Here is a 16,634-nt window from a genome sequence, read left to right on the forward strand (position 1 = left end):
CCACACCGAAAGCAGCATCTCAAGTGAAGCAAACAGGAGAACCACAGGAAAAAAATAGAAGCAGGAGCACACAGCCTGCAGAGCTACTAACCAAATTACAGTGTTACACCCCCCAGAATAAGCAGGAAACGACCAAGATGAACAACAAACCCAAGGCCCCGCCACCCGGAGGGCAGGTAACCCACACCGGTACCACCCCAGAACCAACAATGGAGGAGGATCACCACCCAAGGAAGCACCAGAGATCGCCACCAACAGAAAGACAGCGAGGAGGCCACACCACACCACTTCAAACCCGGCAGGCCGGGATGCACAACAGAGAAACCCATCCAGGTCAACCCAGCAGCCAGACAGGGGATTCCACAGAAGGCCGCCACTCCCTCCAGCAGGAGCAGAACCCAGCACCTCATCTCATTCCTGTCGGCTGACAGGAAATAGAACATGGCAGAATACTGGATACTACTGGTTAAGTGCTCCGAGTGGGAGGGGGTTGGGTAGGGGTCCCAGCATTCCTCTGTTCTTTTTTCTGTCGGGGAGATGGTTATCTCCATATGGAGGGACCTGGGGGGGTAATGAGTTGGCTTCACTTTCTCCTGCTGATGTTGTTTTTTCGAATCCTCCATGTGTTTATAATGAGAACAGATGTGGTTGCATGCTTGGCTGTTTACAAGTGATGCGAGCACTGAGCCTGTGGGTCTCAAAGTCACAGCGTTCTATAACGGGGCCCAATACATTTAAAGATTACATTGTAGAATTGTAGATTAAAATGCTCTATATTGTCCCAGTTCAATTCTTTTTCCGTGTTGTTGGAGGGTTGGTTTAATGCTGTATTTTGTTAGCTGTATCTTATGTTTTGTTAGCCTTGTTTTGTTCATATAAAGAAGGAGGTTGTGTTGTGGTTCTTCAGAATTGCTGAATAGCCAGCTGCACCCTAGCATTTCAGAGTCTAGATTGTGGGTGACTAGGGTTCTACTTGTCAGCATCAATGAGCTGATCAGAAGGGGCTGTTGCTGTTGATAGGGTTTAATGCAAATAAAGTTACCTGTTTACTTGAAACTCTTCCTTTATGCCATACAGACATATCAGTAATCCACGGCTCAGAGCTTACAGCATTTCTTAAAATTGGGTTGCCAAGTAGCCATCACCTAGATGCAAGGTTTCGTTAATGCAAACGCCCAGCGAACAAGATATTGTAGAGAATTGCACTGGTGGGACATAAATGACAAAAACAATATGTATATTAGCATTCATGCGCAAATGGACTGTGTGGTCGGAAGTTGATGTAAATATTGAGCAAAATAACACAGCATTGCATAGGGCTATCCTGCTGAAAACACTTGCAAAGTGAGTGTTATGAGGTAGAAACAACGCAAAGATCCCAAAGATTCCACGCAAATCAGGATGAATAAAGTCATACAAAGTAGCATGATTGCTTTATGTTTGCATGGAATAGCACAGAATGAAACCAGGTACAAAGGGGGACTAAAGACAAATATTTGATTTTTCCTTGCGTAAAGTATGGTACTTTAGTGAAAATCACAAATTATGTGATTTACCCTCTGGAGAGATTTGCACTTGATGGTGAAGTACATCTAATCATACCTAGTGGCAAGCAAACACAGCATTATTAACGTTTGCGTGGCCAATGACATCTCGATATATGATCTGTTGCAAGCATATCACTGCCCATTTATTTTGGCATTCGCCGTCATGATATTTCCTCAGTTGTGGATTTCGTAATCTTCCTAAATCTGTCCCCAAGACTCAAGTCAACAGGACAACTAGTATAGTGAAGGAATGGTGGACCAAAATAGATAGTCTGGAGTGTTCACCTGCCTCCTTGTTTTGCTATATTTAGTCAAAACCTTTTTGTATTCTTTTGTTTCCCCTCCAGGGTACAGATATATCAGCCAAGCTGCAGCCAAAAAAGATGTTCAGTTGGACTATGATGGTGTTTTGATGAAGACAGAAGTTCCTGGACCTCGCTCTAGAGTAAGTTCTTGATGTGCCCGTATTGTTGCCAGTCCTGTTGATTTTGGTGTTCAATTGCTAAAGTCTCAGCTGTTTGTATGTCAAAAGTACAAAAATATCAACATTAAGAAATATCACCAATATTGACAACCAGAATACCGTGAAGGTGTTATGAAGTTTATCGCCTCATCCACTTATTTTGACAATTAATAGTAGCCAGTGGCAGTCGCCACTGGGTAGTTATAGTTATGACCATAGTAAATAGATTTTTTTTGATTTGCTAAAAACTATGGTGCTGTTTGATGAATTTCCATGAAACTTTCACAACAATAATGTATCTATCTCAGCACCTGTATTTTAAGTTTCAGGTGATCCATGGTGGGGATCATAGTCTCGGTCCATGTGTCCTGAAATGTTTTACAAAATGAAGGTATATGGGGACAGGGAATGTGTAGTCTTACTCTTTATACCTTGTGAGGTGTACCAGAGGAACCCCATGGGGGTCAAATAAAAAAATTGGGGTTGCTGCGAACCCTGTTGTGGGAGACAGCGGCACCCACTTCGCTCCTGCAAGAGTCTCACGGAGGGGGCAGGAGCCGCTCTGGCTCCCACTAGAGACCCGAAAAAAGGGGGAGGTGCAATCGACTGTCATAGGTTGGCCACATATTAGCAGTTAGCCCTGCGGCTAACCCATGCCGTGAACAGCAGCAGGCTGTATGCAGTAAGGTCGGCCCGAACAACGGTGGTGAGCTCAAGGACTGGTTGCAGGCTCTCTGTGCCACACACAGCCAAAGGCCACGTTCATCACCGAGTTGCCAGCTCTTAGCAGGTTGTCTGGCAGACAACCCCACATTGCACACAGTGCGACGGGGGTTAGCTGTCCGCAGGTGATTGCATGTGGGGGCTGGCCATGGGCCTGGCCCTGTGGCCACCACCGTGGCTGGGTTTGGCATAATTTCAGATGGTAATAAAATTTTACTTTACATTAAAAAAAATAAAGTAGCAATTCAATGAAAAAACATAAAGGTTAAAGTGACGTTATTGCTAGGTATGGTAATAATATCTTACTTTCCATTAGAAAAAAAACAGAAATTCACTGAAAAACACAAAACAAAGGCTAAAGTGATCTTATAGTCAGGTGAAAACATCAGTTTAAATATAACATTTTAAACTAAAACATGCTGCAAAATTCACCAATTATTCCTATTCAAAGTAACTACAACCAGCACCCTCTCCATGCACAGCTTACAACATCACATATTGCATCAGTCATGCGATATTCAATCACATTATTGATAACATCAATACCACATCTAATAATACAATTACACCATTTTTTATTTTTTTTCAAATTCTTTCATTGAATACAGGTTCAACTTTCCATAGCATAGTTACATAACGTGATATTGTTGTTCCATTTACACTTTCCAATACATTTGAGTCATCCGATGTAGATACATAAGTACATTCAATTGTTATCATAGTAAATTGATTGATGAGGTAGAATTACATCATTAACAACAACACTTGCCATTCAGGGGGTCCCCTTTGCAGTGGTGGTAATATGGCGGGAAACACATTTTACAAAAGTGTGACTACAAGGGCTACCCCGCAAACTCTGCAATGGGGCCCCCTCTAGTTTAAGTTGGGGACCATTCAAATATTGTAGACTCAGCGAACATTGTACAGCTGGACTATCTTCACAGGAGCAGTCAGTATAACAAGGGAACAGAGTTAGGAAAGTGAGGTTCTGGTTCTTGAAGAAAGCCAGGGACCCTGAAACATGTTAACATAGCAACCCTTTAGGGATAATAGGCAGTCCCATGCATCGCAGTAGCTTTTAATCGCTATCTGCCCCCCTAATAAACAGAAATACTTTGGACTCGGGGCTTAGGGATTTTTTTATGCTTTCTAGATCCTGGTTTCAACAATACCCACCCCCAAATAACAACCCATAATCATGAGTAGTCCATTCACCACTTGAATTTTCTCTAGTGAATGTGGCCAGGCTACAGATGAAGTATGACACCTAGGGGGGTGTATGAGGCCACAACTTACACTTTTTTTGTGAATCTTCTTGGTCCTATTCATACTATTAGACATAACATGGACCTGAGTACCAGACAATGTCTTATTCCCTGTGAATGACCCTCTATCTAGTTTCCGCTAGACCGTTCACGTTTGTCTTTGGTGTTCTTAGTAGGGTCCATTTCTGTGACGTATAATGGGAAAGGTTTGTGTGTGTTTGTAGGGAGTTTTTCCTTACCTCCTTCCTGCTCTGTGTCTGAATAGGAACTGTAGCGTCAGCAGCCTCCCATTGGGAGACTTCGCTTGCGGCTCCTCCCATCCTGGTTTGACTCTCTCTGGACGTCTCAGCAAAGGAGCATGCATCGAATTGTGGGGTGAAACAAAATTCCCTTGCATGCAGGCGTCTATAATGGCAAATGCAAAGAAGAATGAAAACTTTCCTAGCTAACGTAACAGAAAGTTTCAATTCTATTAAGGACTCGGAGGCGAGGATTATGCCTTCTTTCTTCACTTTATTTCCATTAGCAGAACGAAGGTAAACAAAGACTACGTTTCCCATGAACCATAGGGAAAAAGTAGTAAAGAAAACAACATGGTAACATCCAACCAGAAACAGGTATCAATGTCCAATCAGGGGCTATTAAGCCCAACATAGTCCCTTGTTAGTGTCCCCGCTTCCTCTTTCGGAGCACGACGACAGCTGTTCCCCACTCTTCAAACATCCTGTTTCTGGGCTTAATAACCTGAAAATAACAGGGACACATTGCCCAGGACAACATACAGCTAATGTCTATTACAGAGCAAAACAGGTCACACAACTCAGCCAAGTTGCACAAATGCAACTAAAAACAGATACTTACTGAAGTACGGGAAGGGATCTCCTCCTAGAGCAAAGGGCAGGATAAGCCTCACCTCCGAGTCCTTAATAGAATTGAAACTTTCCGTTACTTTAGCTAGGACATTTTTTATTCTATGTCAGGACTGGAGGCGAGGATTATGCTTGTTTAAAGCATGCCCACAACCAGCTGAGCCATATTCAGCACTGGCTTAAAGTAGAACCTTTTAAAGGTAGAGTCCGAAGACCAATTGGCAGCGTTAAGGATATCCTCCAGATGCGCGCCCAAGCCAAACGCCTTCGAGTCCATCGTTCCTCGAGCAGAATGCGCTCCAAAGTCCCGAAGACTTATGCCTGCTACTTGCATCACCCAATGAACCCATCTGGCGATTGTGAGAAAACCGCTTTAAAGGGCTTCCGGAGCACAGTGAGGGATTGACGTTCCCCGGGGGACGGAACTCCTCCGTCATTTCTTCATATGCTTTGAGACATCTGACAACGCATAATTTCGGAGAGTCAGGAAATGCAGAGTATAAAAAACCCTGGTATGACATTTAGTGCGATGCAGTAGAGTGAAGGTGACCCCTTCAGGGGTGAACATCCTTCCAGAGATATCCAGGGCCCGGACATCCGAGACCCGCCAGCAAGAAACTAGACGGAGGAGTATAGCCAACTTTGCCGAAAGCTCCTTTCTAGAGAGAAACCTGTTCGGTTGCCAGGAAAGAAAAAGGTTGAGAACCTGATTAACATCCCAAAGGGCGGAGTAGCGTGGTTCTGGAGGCAAGGAAAGCCTCACACCCCGAAGCAGCTTGCAAACTAGGGGGTGCTCACCTATAGGTGTGCCACTAACCGGTACATGGCCCGATGAAATAGCGGACCTGAAAGTATTGATGGACCGGTAAGCAAACCCGTCTGAAGCGAGCTGTGGCAAAAAATTCACGACATGAACAACGTCTGTGACCAAGGGATCGTAACCCCGTCACAGACACCAACGGGTCCATCTGCCGCAAGCGGACTTATAGCTCTTGACTGTACTGTCCGCCCAAGCTTTGGAAAGAGGCTCTCAGCCGCTTGTGAAAAACCTGGGGTTTCCCCATCTGCCCCGGAAATTCGCCACACCTTGAGAAACAGGGAACCCGCTAACACCAGCGGATGAGGATTCCCCTCGGAATTCATGAGAAGAGTGGGATAATGGGGGAGTAGGATTGGAAAATCCCAAGAAAGTTCCAGAAGAACTGGAAACAAAACTTGAGACCTCCAAAGTGGGGTAATCGGTACCAGATGCGCCGTCTGCCTGCGAACCTGAGCCGAAGATCGCCTGATCATTGCAAATGGGGGAAACTCCAATCCTGGAGAAAGGGGTCCATGGCTTTTGCCAAGGGGTCCGGCCTCCAACTGAACAACCGATGCGTCTGATGGTCCAATCGGGACGCAAATAGATCCGTTGAGAAGGGACCCCAGTGGTCGTTCAGAATCGCAAAGATGGCCCAGTCCAGCTTCCACAGGCTGGAATCCCGGAAGTGGCGCGATTGGAAATCCGCTTCCAAATTGTCCCGACCCGGAAGGTACTCAGCTGTGACCGAGATCTGGCTGTCCAGGCAATACTGCCAGAAACTTGCTGCCAGGTCTGAGAAAGCTCTGGACCTGGTGCCTCCCAAATGGTTTACATACAGGACTGCGGAGATGTTGTCCATCTTCAGCAAAACACACAACTGCACCAAGTCTCTCGTCCAACACCTTACGGCAAAGGAACCCGCCAAAAGTTCCAGACAGTTTATGTGTAACCTCTTTCTTCGGGAGACCACAACCCTCCTGTGGACTGATCCCCGCAACGCGCACCCCAGCCAAGTCTGCTGGCGTCTCATGACCCGATCACCAGATCCGGAGCTGAGCCGAAGATTGCCCAGCCGTTCCAGGCCTCCATATGGTCCAACCACCATTGGATCTTGGCATTCACTTTGGGTGTCAGGGATACCTTGTGAGAGTAAGGATACCCTTTTACGGAGGAAGTACGCTTTGAGGCGCTGCAAGGCCCTGTAGTGAAGCGGACCTGGGAAGATGGCTTGAATGGATGCTAACTGGAGGCCTACTACCCGGGACAGCTGACGGAGGGAAAGAACACAACGCAATTCGTGTCTGATCTAGGAAATTTTCCGAGCGGGAAGACTGAGCGTGGATGTCGTTGAGTTGATTACGAACCCTACGAAGGTAACCGATTGGGTCGACTGTAAGAGAGACTTGCTCTTGCTGATTACGAAGCCAAGGTCCTGAAGGAGAGCCACTGTCATCTGAAGCTGAGCTTCCAGTTGATGGGGGCATGAAGCCATCAAAAGAAGATCGTCCAAATACACAATCATCCTGACCCCTCGTACTCTCAAAAACTCCACCACCGGCTTGAGTACCCTGGTGAAGCACCAGGGTGCAGAGAAGAGGCCGAACTGGAGGGAAGTAAAGTCATAAACACGGTGCCTCCAGGCAAACTGAAGATAACGCCTGTGTGGGGGAAAAATCGGAATCACCAAGTAGGCATCCTTTAGGTCTAGGCGGAGCATCCAGTCGTGGGGGCGAAGAACATCCCAAAGGAGATGAATTCCTTCCATTTTGAAATGGCGGTACAGTAGCCATTCGTTGAACTCACTCAGATTTATTCATGGCCTCTTGCCGCCGTCTGTCTTGTCCACCAAGAAAATATTGCTTAAAAAACCCCTTGGGTGGCAGAAAGCAGAGGAAATTGCGCCCTTGCGGAGGAGGGATGCAACTTCCTTGTCCCCCAGGGACCCATCTGGCTCTGAAAACTGGATGGGACGGGGTTTGGTTCGTTGAACTGGAAACCCCATGAACTCGATATGAAACCCTTGCACTGTTTGGAGAACCCATACATCGTGCGTGAGAAACAACCAAGCCTGGTAACAACTTGCTAGCCGCCCACCTAGCTTTAATGGGGAAGAAAGGTGAACACTCACCGGTGTTTAAGGCGGAGGATCATCCTCTGAATCCTTTTCCTTTGCCACTGCATCCTCTCGTGGTAGAAATTCCCAAAGCTGGACTGGTCCTGATATTGACCAGAGCCTAACTGGTTACCCTGTTGGTGGCCTCGACCGGTCGAGCGGTCCCTGCCTCGGCCGGCCCCATGAAAAACACAGGTAAAATCTTTTCTAACAGTAGACTGAGCCTTGTCGAGGGATGTGACGGTATTTACAAATTTGCTGAGCTCCTTCGCAAAGGACTCACCAAATAGACCCCCTTGAGCCACGGGCCTGCCTCAGAATCCTCCAGTTCCCCTAACTTGGGATCGATCTTTATGAGGAGGGACCTGCGGCGCTCTGTGGAGAGGGCACAATTCTCATTGCCCAGGAAAATGACTACTCTCTGCGCCCAGTTGGAGAGTGCTTCAGGTGAAATAATGGAGCCCGATTCCTTGGCTTCCTCGGCTGTATCTAGAATTTTGGTAGCTGGTCCAAGAGCGTCCAGGAGCTTGTACTGGCAAGCTCTCCAGGACCTAATAATCCCTTTTTTAGGATCGCAAATACATTTTTGGAGGTAGGTGGGTAGGCAGTTGTGGGACTTTTTTTCCAAGGGTCAGCGGTTGTGCTCTGCCACATATGTAGCCACTTTCTCACAGGGACCCACTCTGAAGAGCGATGGTGGATAATACGATTTGGATCTAACATGTCAGAGGTGGCCGGGGAACAGTAGGGCGAGAGGGGAGCCAAGGCCACGAAGGACCTGGGCCAGAGTCAGGGTCACCAGTCGCAAACGGGTCAGTAGACTGGGGGGCCTCGGGGAGGTGGAGGGACCACAGCCGGCTGCACTGCTTGGCTATCAAGAAAAGACTGCCACAAACGCTCAAAAGCATCCAAATCCACCCTAGGAACCCGGGGGCGTTTGGCTGACGGGGAGCCAACAGAATTGAGTTCTGGAGGGGCTGCCGTCGTGGTGGGAGCCCCCATGCATTGCTCCAAGCTCGCAAATGCCTCATTGATCTGCCGAGAAAGCCTATCCTCCAGAGGGGAGATAGCCTGGCCCACAGCCTGGTATATAGATGAATCCTCCGCCTCGTAAAAGGCATCCCCCCAGGGCATATCTGCAAGGGGGTCCTCCTCTGGGAATTCATCGTAATATTCCATGGCCCCAACAGAGAAAACATCAAAAGGAAGGAAGGGATACTTGAGTGGCAACTCACTAGGCCTGTTGCAAGGCTTTAAGCAGTGTAAGGCTAGGTGTCAGCCTACTCTGTGGGCGGAATACAAATACCGCAATTACACGGGGGTTCTAGCCCCAGGGGACAACTGCTGGCGATAAAGAAATACAAGGAAAATCCTCACCCCAGTACCTGAGAGGTGATCGCCGGTCTGGGCCTTGTCCCCTTTTAAAGCATTCACAGGCGAATACGTGACCTCTAGCGAGGCGTACAAACAGAGGAATACTGACTCTGAAATCCCCCTTTCACTTATGTACGGGGAAACCGAGGGTGGCAACTAATGCGGGAGTTTGCGGTAATGTATCTGCCTCTGCCGCTACGGACCCAGCACAGGGGTGCTTTCCTCAGACCAGGGCTCCGCAAACATGCACGCACGGTGTTTGAATCCCTGAAGAGATCAAACACTGCGATGCGCCATAGACGGCCTCCCACGCCCCCTAGTGGCAGGAGGTCCGCAGACCCTAAGCCAGCAACGCGCCGCATAAGGTTGAGGAAACCCCCGACCCCACAGCGCCTCTCAAGAATGAAGTGCAAACAACCGCTCAAAACACAACGCGACCCCAGAAGGGGAAATCAGAACCGCATACAAAGCGCTAGCGCATGAGAAACAAAACACAGCGAGTATTAAACCCCCCCACAAAAACGCTTAAGAACTGCAATGAACACGGTGCACACTGAGAGAACAGCATAAACATCATAGAAACTAGAAATAACACAGAATAAATGCATGCAAGCACTAGACAGTAAAAACTGAGGAGCACTTATATAGCTGCGGAGCAGCGAAGAAAGAGGAAGAGAGGACACTAGCAAGGGGCTATGTTGGTCTGAACAGCCCCTGATTGGACACTGATACCTGTTCCTGATTGGATGTTACCATGTTGTTTTCTTTACTACTTTTTCCCTATGGTTCATGGGAAACGTAGTCTTTGTTTACCTTCATACTGCTAATGGAAATAAAGTGAAGAAAGAAGGCATAATCCTCGCCTCTAATCTTGACATAGAATTCAGTTTGATCTGTGGCAACGTTGTAGGTCAGGAATTTCAGATTCAATGTTAAGAATTTGTGTTCAAATTCCCAATAATGTTTTGAAACCTATTTTCTTCATGATTCAAAGTGTCTACACAAACGTATTTAACTGCATATTAGGCTATATTAATGCAATAGCTCCCAATCCAAGATTGATGCTTTCTATGTCCTGTCTCTTCCTCTAGGTTACATAGTGTTCCAGCACTATTTAAGGGAATCTATTTTAGTCTAGTTGCGCTGCAATCGTGCTTTTTTTCTAGTTATTTGTTTGCTGGACTCATATAAAATTCCCATTTTACATTCCTGCTAACCACATACTTGCTTCTCTCAGTGTTTTTTAGCCTGGGCAGGAGGAACATGTTTTTGAATGCCAGTGTTTCCCTTCCTGCCGTGAATTAATTCCGAAGTAATGTCTGACTCCCAGTGTAATCCTGGAGTCTGGCGTTGCTGCTGGAGATAAAAGATTGTCTCTTATCTACACACGAAGAAGGTCCTCTAACTGGTATCGTAAACTGCGCCAGGATTGGAGGAAGTGCCTTCACTCAGCGCTCTCAAGGACAATGGAGGCCTGTGCTTTCTCTGAGCCATGTGGGTTAGAGAGGTTTAAAATGTGCATATCTGTTTGGCTGTTGCACGACAGCCGGCCAGAGAGACATGCACACTTTAAACCAAGTGCACAGGCCACCACTCCTTCCTGCTGCAGTAAAGGCCCTGTCCAGTCCTGACACTCTGTTCAGAATGGGTTGGTGAAATGGTAATGAATTAACTTTACTGCCTTTTGTTTTTCATCTCTAGGGCTTTTCTGGGGGAATTTTGTTTATGGGGCGACACTTCTCCACCCTAATAAAAGAGCTGCTCCTGCTTGTACCTAGATAACAAGTGTAGGAAAATGTCTCCTTTTTGCACGATCACCCCCATTTTGCTGGACTGATGCATTTGATTCTGTGCACTGTGATTCTGCTAACCAGGCCCTAATGTATCTGCTCTGACCCCTAAACATGTTTGTTGGACAGGCCCCATGAAGGGCTCGCTCCCTCCCCGCATGACAGGGCCCGGGCCACCGTCAGCACCATTGCCCGGCCCAGCCGCCATCTTGGACACTGCACCACGAGGCCGCATGGCCTCATCTCGACCCCAACCCTGGGCCTGGCCAGGCCCCGACATCCCGGCACCACCATCCACCCAGGAGGTGAACGGACCACTTGGCAGGTCAATGGGAGAAAGAAGGGTCGATGGCTCTCCCCCCCAGGTGCCGATCGCCCCCAGCCTCCCCGGGCGCTGGCTCCACCCCCCTGCTGGGTGTCTGGACTCCCTCATCCCGGACCTCCTGACCTCCAAGTGCGAGGGTCCGGACATCAAAGGGCGCCAGACCTATAACTGAGGCAGCTCCAGAGCAGGAAGGCAGTTGTATCCTGGAGTCGAGAGACACCATGAAGAACTCATCCTTGACGGACTGCTGGCGCTGCCGCAGCCCTGCCTTGTGAACTGTCGTCCTGCCTGCTGGCGCTGCCGCGGCCTTCTGCAACCTTCATCCTCGTCGGGACCTGCTGGCGCTGCCGCGGCCCGTTGCTACCTACGACCACCTCGGGACCTGCTGGCGCTGCCGCGGCCCGCTGCTACCTACGACCACCTTGGGACCTGCTGGCGCTGCCGCGGCCCGACCTTCCCGAACGCCGAGCTCGAGGATTGTGAGCTACCATCATCTCATCTCAAATACCAGATTGGTAACAAGACTGTCCCGCTACCCCCTTTCCCTTCCAGAGACTAGAATTGAGAGGATCCTCGTGTCCTGATCTTCTTGTACCGTACTACCTTACTTCAAGAACTGCCTATAAAGAGCGTTAACCTTATCCTTGTGTGGTGTCCATCTGTGGGGGGGAAGTTACTTGTCTGTACGATCGCTGGAGACGGCCCTCACCGGAGGCCTCTCCACTTGTTCTCGGCCGACCCTCCAGGTCCCCGTCTAACATTGGTGGCCAGCGGCGCGATCCGAACCAACACGTAACGTACAGAAAGTAACCTCACCCCACGACTCAAACACAATGACAACAAAAGAGAGCGGACCCGCAGATAAATTCCAGATGGAAAAACTAGAAGATTACAACCATCGAGAGCTAAAGCAATTTTGCATGGAACTGGGCATTGCTACCACCGGGCTGAGCACAAAAGAGGACTTCAAACACGCCCTAGAATCTTGGGCAGAAACGGGTGCGGCTGCACCCCGGAACCGAAACAGCGAGACACCCGAAACAAACACCACTCCGACGGAAGAAAGGAGGACGGGTCTCTCCCTGGAAGAGATCCAAGAACGAGAGAAAAGCCGACTCCATGAATTGGAGTTGGCGCGGCTCCGGTTGGACGGAGAGCTGAAACTGGCCGAACAAAAGATAAACTTAGAACACTTACGGCTCCGAGAAGAGCGGGAAGAAAAGCAAAGGCAGAGAGAACTAGAAGAAAAAAGACTGGCATACGAACACGAGCGCAAGCTAGCAGAGATAGAAATGCGGAAACAGAATAAAGATCTAGGGGTGCCCGAGCGCCCGCACACCCTGGGCACCACCGAACCAAAGGTCCACATCCCCAAGGAGGTGGTCCGTGAATATTTTCGGAACGACGACATACAGCAGTGGTTCAAGGCCTACGAGATCGCCATGACCTCCCACCGGATCGATCGAAGTGACTGGGGAGCCGGTCTATGGGGGAGGTTCGTCAACGAAGGCCGCAATGCCCTGCTACAGCTCCCGGACCATCAAATGACGTCCTATGACCACATGAAGGCCGCCCTCCTCACTCGATATGGGCTTACGCCCGAAATGTACCGCCAGAGGTTCCGCGACTGCACCCGGATCCCGGGTACGACTTGGGTAGAATATGTGAACTATTTCAGCCGAGCCTTCGAGGGATGGATCAAGGGTAGCCACGTAACAACCTACGAGCAGCTCTTCAACCTCATTGTGTGGGAGCACCTCTCCAACAACTGCTTCGTCGAGCTCAGGCAGCACCTCCTCGACAGTAAATTGACTGAACCACGGCAGCTCGCCGCTGAGGCTGACCGGTGGGAAAGCACCCGAGTGGCCCGGAGTGGGCCCAACGAGCAGAACAGAACCAACCAAGGTCAGCATCGTCCCCGAGGAGGAGGAGGAGGAGGCCAGGGCCGGGGCAGAGACGCCGTCCCGGCCGCTCCCGCTAACAACACCCCGCCCCCGGCCGGGGCAACCCCCCGATGCGCCCGGGGTTCCGAGCCAATGTTACTTGCCACCGATGCCAGCGAGTCGGCCACTATGCCAGTGACCCGAACTGCCCCAAGAACCAGACTCCTGGGCCCCGCCAGGTGGCGGCCGCCACCTTAGGAGAAGAGCAAATCTCTGAAGAGCATGAAGAGTACGAACAGGAGCAGCCCGATTGGGATCCTGCCGCCATGGTCCTGGCTTGCCTAGGGGGAAGAGACATGATCCCGCGGGCTCCCCTACCCGCCAACACCAGGAAATTCAGCCAGTGGGTGAACATAAATGGGCGCAAGGCCGAAGCCCTGCGTGACACAGGGGCCAGTGTGACGGCCGTCCGCTGTCACCTGGTGACCCCAGAACAAATCCTGCCAAACGTTCTTTGACCCGTCCGATCGGCCGACAATTCCGAGAGCCTGTGTCGGATGGCCTGCGTCCCCTTCGAATGGGGAGGAGTGTCCGGTATGCTAAAAGTGACTGTCCGAGATGATGCCCCCGTGGACTGCCTCCTGGGAAATGATGTCGAGAGTTCCCCGTGGGCGGCCGTTGAAAGAAGAGAGCACCTGGGGATGTTGGGCCTCCCGGACTGGGCGTGCGTAACAACCCGGTCCATGGCCGCCCGCACCATCCCCAGACCTGAAGAACCCGAATGGCCAGCACCTCCTCCCCCGATCGCTCCAGTGGAAGACACCGTCCATACCGACCCCCTGGAACAAACCCAAGAAGGGCCCGCTCAGCCCCAAGACCTTCCAGACCTGGCTCAGTGGCGTCAAGAAGGGGGACCCACCCAGGAGCAATTCCGGCAAGAGCAGAAGACCTGTCCCTCCCTCGAGGGACTGCGACAGCAGGCACTCGCCCAGAGCGCGGGAGACACCGCAGGGGCCCACTGGATCTATTGGGACAATGACCTACTGTACAGCGAACAAAGAATCGCGGAGTTGGGGGCCAGTCGAGGGCTGGTGGTGCCCCTCCGCTTCAGAGACTTCCTGTTGAACTTAGCCCATGATGTCCCCCTGGCTGGACACTTGGGGCAAGACAAAACCTACAACCGCCTGGTAACCCTCTTTTACTGGCCAAAAATGAGAAATGACGTCTCCAACCACTGCCGGTCCTGCCCCACCTGCCAGGCCAGCGGGAAGAGCGGCCGCAAACCCAAGGCACCCCTGCAACCATTCCCCGTTGTTACCACCCCGTTCGAAAGGGTGGGCATAGACATTGTGGGGCCCCTAGACCCCCGAACAGCACAAGGGCATCGATTCATCCTGGTCCTGGTGGACCACGCCACCCGCTATCCAGAGGCCGTTCCCCTTCGAACTGTAACAGCGCCAGTGGTAGGCCGAGCCTTAATGGGGATCTTCTCTCGAGTGGGCTTCCCCCGGGAGGTCGTCAGCGACAGGGGCACAAACTTTATTTCGAAGTATATGAAATCCCTCTGGCAGCAGTGCGGAGTCACCTACCGATTCACAACCCCCTATCACCCGCAAGGAAACGGACTGGTCGAGCGGTTTAACCGCACTCTCAAGGGGATGATCATGGGGCTGGAAGAACCCCTATGACGCCAGTGGGACGTGCTGCTCCCGTGCCTCCTCTTCGCCTACCGAGAGGTCCCCCAGAAGTCCCTCGGCTTCAGCCCCTTCGAACTCCTGTACGGACACCCCGTTCGAGGGCCCCTCAGCCTAGTTAAAGAAGAATGGGAAATGGCCCCCCTGAAGACCCCTCCAGACGTCTACAAGTACCTCCTGACCCTCCGCAATCAGACCAGGCGATTCAGAGAGATCGCCAAAGTCAATCTTGAGGCCAGTCAGGAGGACATGAAGAAATGGTACGATCAACATGCCTCCTCCATCGAGTTCGAGCCTGGTCAGCAGGTATGGGTGATGTCCCCCATCGAGCCTTGTGCCTTGCAGGACAAGTGGACGGGGCCCTTCAAGGTGGTCGAGCGCAAGAGCCCCGTCACCTATCTCATTGACATGGAATCCTCCCGGGACCCCCTCCGGGTCCTCCACGCCAACAGACTCAAACCACACTTCGTGCGCTCGGAGCTCAGCCTGCTGATGGCTACAGACAGTGGAGCGGAAGAAGACTCCGAGCCCCTCCCTGACCTACTGAGAACCCGTGAAAAAGATGGTTCAGTGGACGGGGTCCGACTTTCCGATGCCCTGACCCCGGAACAGCGCCAAGACTGTCGGACCCTCCTGTTGCAATTTGCAAATCTCTTTTCCCTCACTCCCGGAATCACCCCCTGGTGCCTGCACGACGTGGACACTGGGGACAGTCCCCCTATCAGACACCGGGCGTACCGAGTACCAGATCGGGTGCGCGCCTGCATCCAAGAGGAAGTCTCCAAGATGCTCGCACTCGGAGTCATCGAACCCTCGGACAGCCCCTGGGCCAGCCCAGTCGTACTGGTCCCCAAAGCTGCTGCCCCGGGCACCACCCCCGAGCTCCGATTCTGCGTCGACTATCGGGGTCTGAACGCTGTCACCCGAACCGACGCTCACCCCATCCCCCGAGCAGATGAACTGGTCGACCGCATGGGAGCTGCCCTCTACCAAAGCATCTTCGACCTGACAGCAGGCTACTGGCAGATCGGCCTCACCCCCAGGGCCCAAGAACGATCCGCTTTCTCCACCCCGGATGGACACTACCATTTCAAAGTGATGCCATTCGGCATGAAAAACGCTCCAGCCACTTTTCAACGACTTGTGAACCAGGTATTGGCGGGCCTCGAAGAGTTCAGCGCTGCCTACCTGGACGATATCGGGGTATACAGCCGCCACTGGTCAGACCACCTCCGCCACCTCCGAGAGGTCCTGCAGGCCCTCCAACAGGCCGGCCTCACAATCAAGGCCAGCAAGTGCCAAATTGGCCTGGGGGCCGTGACCTACCTCGGACACCAAGTGGGAAGCGGTCTGGTGGCCCCCCTCCAGCTCAAGATCGCTGCCATCCAGTCCTGGCAGCCCCCCGTAACCCAAACCGAGGTCCGAGCCTTCTTGGGGCTCACCGGATACTACCGGCGGTTTGTGAAGGACTATGGCAGCATTGTGGGGCCCCTCACGGAACTCACATCCAAGAACCACCTAAAAACAGTCAACTGGACTCCCGACTGTCAAGCGGCCTTCGAGAAGCTGAAGGCCGCCATGTGCACCGCCCCTGTGCTCCAGGCCCCCGACTACAGCCGCGAGTTCATCGTCCAGACTGATGCCTCAGACCATGGCATTGGGGCCGTCCTCTCCCAACTGAACCCCGAGGGAGTCGACCAACCAGTGGCCTTCATCAGGAGACGCCTGCTGGCCCGAGAACAGCGCTGGAGCGCCATCGAGCGGGAGGCCTTTGCAGTAGTATGGG

At 51.4% G+C, this 16,634-nt stretch overlaps 1 protein-coding gene across 4 annotated transcripts in view; it reads left to right on the top strand.

Annotated features, from left to right (window-relative positions):
• Positions 1-16,634, top strand: part of ABAT (4-aminobutyrate aminotransferase) — a 712,333-nt gene that overhangs the window by 365,028 nt on the left and 330,671 nt on the right. For all 4 annotated transcript variants that reach the window (XM_086941270.1, XM_086941269.1, XM_086941268.1 and 1 more), the window contains exon 3: positions 1,895-1,992. In XM_086941270.1, coding sequence (XP_086797396.1) covers positions 1,895-1,992 — 98 coding nt within the window. The remainder of the gene's footprint in view (positions 1-1,894; positions 1,993-16,634) is intronic.

This window comes from Lissotriton vulgaris, chromosome 10 (assembly GCF_964263255.1).
Source record: "Lissotriton vulgaris chromosome 10, aLisVul1.2, whole genome shotgun sequence".
Taxonomy (NCBI): Eukaryota; Metazoa; Chordata; class Amphibia; order Caudata; family Salamandridae; genus Lissotriton; species Lissotriton vulgaris.